Here is a 7,579-nt window from a genome sequence, read left to right as displayed (position 1 = left end):
AAAATTATCTTGTGGGGGTACGTTGGAGAGTTTCCTGGTTGCCAGGAAAGCATGGAGTGTATCATGGCATCTGGACAAAGGAGGTAAAGTATGGGGGCACAAATTTTGTTTCTTGTTACTCTTTTTGATGACTTGTCAGTTGCTATCGCTACTCAATCAGTTCTGTCTGCCACTGGAATTCCCAAGAATCTTTGCTACCATGGGCAATAGAAAGTGCTGCTTTTGTCAAAGTTGTGAGATGGTACAAGCGGGCATCATGGAGAATTCACATCTCAGAGGAAAGGGTACACCGGTTTTAAGAGTCGTAATTCAGAGATAGGACTCAAGTACTTGTATGACTTCTCAAGAGCTCATGGACAATCAACTTGAAACTAACAGTGCATTAAAACACCATGATACCGCTAAACCAAGGCTCACACTCTACCACTATGGAGCCCAGTACACGCTTGTATCTGATACAACAACCACAGAGGCCATGCTAGTCTACTTGAATGAGAATTTCCAAACCTCCCTAACATTGGATGATCCGTCAGTAACTTCAGCAAGCAGGTCCGACTGCATCGCACCTAAAGGACAAGAAAAGAACCAGTAAAGCCAATGCATGGACACCACAACACATGCAACTCTTAACACCAAATTCAAATCATGAATCCAAAGTCGTGCATCTGAGTGTTAAACAGCTGGCCTATGGTTTTGTCATGTGATGCATTTAACGAAGGATAGTTTAATCCTCTCCTCCACATGCAGGATGCAGGTTCCTTTCCTATCTTATAAAACACATGTGCTTGAGACTCAGCTTCAAAGCAATAATGCACAGATCTTTACATGCAAATTCATTATAAACAACATGTAGTTTGATAGAGGAAAAACAAGAAAAAATCTGTGACCACTACTGTACAAAAGTATTGACGTTTTTCTCCAACCATTCATCATATCAAAGTGCAAAATATGCATGCCACTACAGAGAAAAATATGGGTACATGAATAAATATCAGATGGCTAATAAATTCTTACCATCTTCTCTAACCAAGCGTAGAAATTGCCTTGTGCCGCCACCTACACCAAAGTAATGCTTTTTCCCTGCCATATAAACTACACCACTAGGGTAGTGTAAGCACTGCAAAAGGTTTTAGAGATGTGAGCAACAATTAATATTTAGCAAACTAGAGTAATGGAAGAAAGAATAGTAAAGGAAGATCTCGGATGTTGACCTTCTTGACGAGCCTGTAGAGACTAGGAAGTGAATCCAATGCATAAACAGTCTCAGCCATCAGGATGATATCATAGCCTCTATACCCTTCATTTTCTGTGCGAAGATTGGTTATTTTATCCTGGACAGCATCTCCGCAAAGAAGTAACTTGTCGATTTCACTCCAATCACCAGCATAAAAACCAATACTCCTAGATGTGGATGTTCCTTGAGATGATTTCTTCAACAGATTAGCTTTTACATTTGGGATGGTAAGGCACCTAAGGACCTCAGCATTGAAATCTTGGAAGTGAACTAGACCAGCACCCTGAAAGTTTGAAGTTTTAAGAAATTTATATAGTTGAGGAATAATTTCAAAATGACAAAGGGGGAAACAGATTAATATACCTTCAGACCTGCATAGATGCCAGGGAGGCCATGTCCACATCCTAACTGAAGAATCAGAGAGATAGATGATGTAAGCAACTATCTGAATGTACCATTTTCTCAGCTTATAATTATCTATATCAACAATTCGTGGAAGACTTTAAGTAGTACAGTACTTTGTAAGCTAGATATCCTAGTAGAGTACATGATTAGCTGGAGAGAGAAGAGAGAAACTGCACCAAGAAAATATAGGCCAAATACATTCGGAAGAAACAAGATCTAATAAATATTTAATAGAACTTCCAAGTGTACACAAAATGTTGACAATACATATAATCTTAGAGAAAGTATCCCACCTCTAGTACGTGTTTGCCTTCCATAAGCAATCGATCATCTTTGATGTCTGAATTTAGGGTTTTCACCAAGTCCAATGATCCTTCCCACAGCTTCAACCCACCTAGGACCCATGGAAATTGTTAGGTTCACAAATACGACAAAACATGCTGCAAATAACAATATGCATTCAGTCTTCACCTTCATATTTTCCTGGAACCAAATCAGAGTTTTTTACCCCGAAAACATCAGAGGTGTTAACTCTCCCCTGATAAATAGGTTGAAGGAGGAGAATAGGTTAGTTTACGCCAGCATAAGGATCTAACAACTACGTGTGGAATATGGTGAAAGAACAGGAAAAGCTTTTATATAAAACTACTCCATATAAGTTTGGAATAGCGGTAGTTGACCTGGTGACATATTTGCTCCAAATGTGGATGGGTGCAATGTCATTTTGGCCCAAATTTCACAAGAAGAGAGTCAATGCGTGGCCTAGAAAACTATTTCATGGCTAAAGAAGCAATATGTTTTCCTTTTCTTTATTTGGGGTCGGGGGAGAGAAAAGGTGGGAAGATTAGCGTATTCAAGATTCTGCAATGTTTCATGAAGTCTCCTAGGTTCTTGCTTCCCTTGGTAAAGCATCAAGCATGTGGTGAGCATGAACAAACAGACTCACAATATTCATAAGTTCATCGTTTCTTGATCAATCATAACCCTTATCCTTAAAACATAGAAACACCAAATAGTATAAAAGTGTCTCGCTTTTTCTCCATACTTACAGATCTATGCCCAACAAAGATCATGATGAGTGAAGAATAAAATAAGGCTATTCAACGTGAATTCAATCTGTAGCAGCAGCCTAATCATACAAAGAAAACTTCCGTTGGGAAAAGGTACAGCTCCGAGGGGCGACATGGGGTGCCCGCCCTTGAACAGTCAGCCACACAGCACAGCGAGGTTGTGAGGCCCTACTGAGAAACAAGGTGGAATAAGAATTTTGCTTATTTCTTGATTAATAATGCTAAACTATGTCTCCTTTTAGTCCTTATATAGCCGATATGATCTGACTGAAAAAGACTACTTCCATCTATGATTGCTCGGATTCTAATTAAATCATTACTTCCTGTCGTTGAGGTATTGCCATCTTATTCCACCTCTAACATCATGACAAACACTATTCCTACCTCTTTATTCTGTTGGCTGAGATTAGGGCTACCTGGCATGCGTGAACAGTGTGCAGTGTACGCCACTGTTATGGGATGAGGTATATGTATGCAGTATACGCAGGATAGCTGACCCTAATCTTAGCGAAAGAAATCCTGGTAACTCAACTAAGGCTAATCTAAAACAACGGTGACTAACAAACACAGCTTACCAAAATAGAACATATATATATATATAGGGAAAATCCATCCTACCATCCGGTGGTAGTTACCCCACATATCTCATATACTACCATGTGGTACTATATATACTATTTTATTATTTTAAATATGTTCATATACTATATCTAAGATATTTCAAAGCAAGTTCATGAAAAAATTGCATATGAGTCCATAATTTTTGTTATATTTGTGAAATACGTACATATTTGTACGTAAAAAAGAGCATACTCAAAACATGGTACATACTACCTAAAAATTAGTATATATACTACCTAATCATTGTTATATACTACATACTACACGTACATACTCTTGGTTTCGACAGATACTACATACAACATACAAAACGCAAGTGTTGGTAACTACCACTGCTTGTAGGAAACATTTGTCCTGAGGGCTCATATGATTAGGTAGTATATATACTACTTTTTGGGTAGTATGTACCATGTTTTGAGTATGCTCTTTTTTACATACAAATATGTACGTATTTCACAAATATAACAAAAACTATGGGCTCATATGCAATTTTTTCATGTAACTTGCTTTGAAATATCTTAGATATAGTATATGAACACATTTAAAATAATAAAATAGTACATATAGTACCACATGGTAGTATATGAGATATGTGGGGTAACTACCACCGGGTGGTAGGATGGATTTTCCCTATATATATATATATATATATATATATATATATATTCCAATTTCAAGTCACACAAAATGTTGTTGCAAGCTTCCTCATTCCCTGAACTCTGGGAAGATATTTGCATAACCAATAAAACAGGGGGAAAAGGGTAAAATTTACCAACAATAATGTAATAGAAGTCCAGAACAAAAATACAAATGATTATTCTATACAATTCGTTCATAGTCACAGAACCAACTAACTGGAAAAGACTACAAACTATACAAATTAAACAGGACTAGAGAATACATCCGTAACCACTATACAAATTTATAATCAGGTGTTTTCAAGTATTGATCTGTATTTATCAGTGTAATTCACCTACAATTTCAATGGGGATAATCAAACCATTACATCAAAAGGCATATATGATAGCTAAGAAACAAATGTACCTGACAATTTAAGAACCAATAGTCTCAAAATACTATGCTGTTTTTTTATCAAATGTTGTTGACTGTTGTTTACTAGCAGAATTTCAGTCCTAATTTTAAATACAATCGAACATCGCATAACAGCAGGCTGTTTTTATTAGCAGTAGCACAAGTGGTAACTACTGCAAGCTCCCCTAACAGTTCTGCAACAGCCAAAGAAACTCATTTGGTATGCTCAATCTTGATCCAACCATCCTCACTTCAGTTCGCACTTGTAATAGCTCTACGCTTTCAATGTAGCATAAAGCACGTATGCCACAATGGATGCAGTGGTATTTAAGCATTTCTCAAGTGTTTGCAGTTCAACTGGCATGCAAATGAGAACTAGTGCAGAAGTAAAATAAGCACCGAGGCTGCCAAAACATAAAGCCGCCCTAATGCTTGCATTGCATGCTCAATGATCAACTGATCATCGTGGCATTCGTCATACGCGGGTTGCAGAGTGATCAAGTAATTGCATACATTATGACCCGTCTTTCTCTTGCACACCGGAATTGTAGCATACTCTACAGCTTTTGCTGGACTACAGAGCGACAGAGGCATTTCCGCAAACACAGGGTAGGCATTTCTAAATCGCACCTTGTAAATCGATAGGGAGTCGTCAACCACCACAGGCTCCAAGTTGCCGGCCGCGACGGGTGATTCCTGCAAGGAAAACAAAGGAGAGATCAAACCTAGCGCCAAGAAGAGCACGCAGAAGAGCAAGAAGGGATAAAGCGGAGGGGAAATACCTCGGAGAGGAGGACCTCGACAGCTGGCGGCGGAGGGGGAGGGGGAGGGCCGGGCGCGGCGCCGAACCCGAAGCCGAAGGAGGCGCTGGGGTTGGAGAAGGAGAAGAGGGGGGATGCGGGCGTGGGTTTCTTAGCCTCGGTCTTCTCCATGGCGTGTGGCAGCTCTGCGTATGTCGCCGAAAGATACGCCTCGCGACGGCGGGAAGGGCGTGGCGGCGGAATAGGCGAGGGGGGTGGACGGGTGGGGATGGTTTGGAACTTTGGATGGATGGTTGGTCAAATTTCTCGCAAAATTTAACACAATTTTGGCTTTACCAACCAGCCAAGGATTTTTTATCTTGTTTTGCCAAGGTGGCAACGAGTCGATTTGAACTTTATCCTTAATTCTGGTAGGATGAAACTCTAACGTCCTCTTTGTTTCGGATTCTGAGACCAGATTCAGTTTTGCCAGTGAAGCCGAATCTAGAATCCGAAACAAACAGCTATTTGGAATCAGCTTTACCAATGAAGCTGAATCTGTTTTTGGGCCATTTTTAGTGCAATTTTCTGAAGCACCTCAAAGTGTACTTTAGTGGCGAAGCTGATTCATGATACGTTCATTTTGCATCATGTTTTCTTACTGTTATTTGTAATGCTTTTATCCATAATAATGTTTTTTGGAGTAATTCTAATATCTTTTCTCACATAATTTGCAAGGTACACACCAAGAGGGAGAATTCCGGCAGCTGGAAATCTGGACCTGAAAAAGCTACGTCAGGCCACCTATTCTGCACAACTCCAAACAAGCTGAAACTTCACGGAGAATTTTTATGAATATTTAAGAAGTATTGGAGCCAATAACTACCAGAGATGGGCCACCAGGTGGGCACAACCCACCTGGGCGCGCCAGGCCCCCCGGCGCCCTGGTGGGTTGTGGCCTCCTCGGCCCACCTCCGGTGCCCATCTTCTGGTATGTAAGTCATTTTGACCTATAAAAAATAAAGGGAAGACTTTCGGGACGGAGCGCGCCGTCTCGAGGCGGAACTTGGGCAGGAGCACTTTTGCCCTCCGGCGGAGCGATTCTGCCGGGGGAACTTCCCTCCCGGAGGGGGAAATCATCGTCATCATCATCACCAACAACTCTCCCATCTTGGGGAGGGCAATCTCCATCAATATCTTCACCAGCACCATCTCATCTCAAACCCTAGTTTATCTCTTGTATTCAATCTTGTTACCGGAACTATAGATTGTTGCTAGGGGGTGACTAGTAGTGTTGATTACATCTTGTAGTTGATTACTATATGGTTTATTTGGTGGAAGATTATATGTTCAGATTCATTATGCATATTAATACCCCTCTGATCATGAGCATGTTGATTATTTGTGAGTAGTTACTTTTGTTCTTGAGGTCACGGGAGAAACCATGTTGCAAGTAATCATGTGAACTTGATATGTGTTCGATATTTTGATAGTATGTATGTTGTGATTCCCTTAGTGGTGTCATGTGAACGTCGACTACGTGACACTTCACCATATTTGGGCCTAAGGGAATGCATTGTGGAGTAGTAAATAGATGGTGGGTTGCGAGAGTGACAGAAACTTAAACCCCAGTTTATGCACTATTCCGTAAGGGACCGATTGGATCCTAGAGTTTAATGCTATGGTTAGAATTTATTCTTAATACTTTTCTCGTAGTTGCGGTTGCTTGTGAGAGGGTTAATCATAAGTAGGAGGTTTGTTCAAGTAAGAACATCACCTAAGCACCGGTCCACCCACATATCAAATTATCAAAGTAGCGAACACAAATAAAACCAACATGATGAAAGTGACTAGATGAAATTCCCGTGTACCCTCAAGAACGCTTTGCTTATTATAAGAGACCGTTTTGGCCTATCCTTTGCCTCAAAAGGATTGGGCTACCTTGCTTCATACTTGTTACAATTATCGTTACTTGCTCGTTACAAATTATCTTGCTATCAAACTACTCGTTACTTACAGTTTCAGCACTTGCAGACATTACCTTACTGAAAACTACTTGCCATTTCCTTCTGCTCCTCGTTGGGTTTGACACTCTTACTTATCGAAAAGAGCTAGAATTGATCCCTTATACTTGTGGGTCATCAAGGCTATTTTCTGGCGCCGTTGCCGGGGAGTGAAGCGCCTTTGGTAAGTAGAATTCGGTAAGGAAACATTTATATAGTGTGCTGAAATTTATTGTCACTTGCTACTATGGAAAACAATCCTTTGAGGGATTTGTTCGGGGTATCTTCACCTCGTCCGGAACCATAATTAATTGCCCCTCAACCTACTGCACCTACTGAAAATATTGAATATGAAATTACTTCAGGTATGATAGAACAACTGCTAGCTAATCCTTATGCAGGAGATGTAACCGAACATCCTGATATGCACTTGATATATGTAGAACAAATTTGTAGATTGTTCAAGCTTGCAGG

The 7,579-nt window shown here is 40.2% G+C and overlaps 1 protein-coding gene across 1 annotated transcript; it reads right to left on the bottom strand.

The window, feature by feature from the left end:
* Nucleotides 1-242: 242 nt before the first annotated feature.
* On the bottom strand, nt 243-5,390 carry LOC123121332 (histidine protein methyltransferase 1 homolog). The gene is made up of 8 exons (XM_044541276.1): nt 5,145-5,390; nt 4,993-5,058; nt 2,111-2,177; nt 1,933-2,033; nt 1,598-1,642; nt 1,212-1,517; nt 1,015-1,117; nt 243-566 (listed from the first exon to the last, which is right to left on the bottom strand). The coding sequence occupies exons 1-8, from the start codon at nt 5,292-5,294 to the stop codon at nt 484-486; spliced, it is 921 nt and encodes a 306-aa protein (XP_044397211.1). The 5' UTR covers nt 5,295-5,390; the 3' UTR covers nt 243-483.
* Nucleotides 5,391-7,579: the final 2,189 nt, after the last annotated feature.

The sequence above is a fragment of the Triticum aestivum genome, chromosome 5D, assembly GCF_018294505.1.
Source record: "Triticum aestivum cultivar Chinese Spring chromosome 5D, IWGSC CS RefSeq v2.1, whole genome shotgun sequence".
NCBI classification, from domain to species: Eukaryota; Viridiplantae; Streptophyta; class Magnoliopsida; order Poales; family Poaceae; genus Triticum; species Triticum aestivum.
The sequence above is the reverse complement of the archived record's forward strand: the minus strand, read 5'-3'. Positions and strand labels throughout refer to the sequence as shown.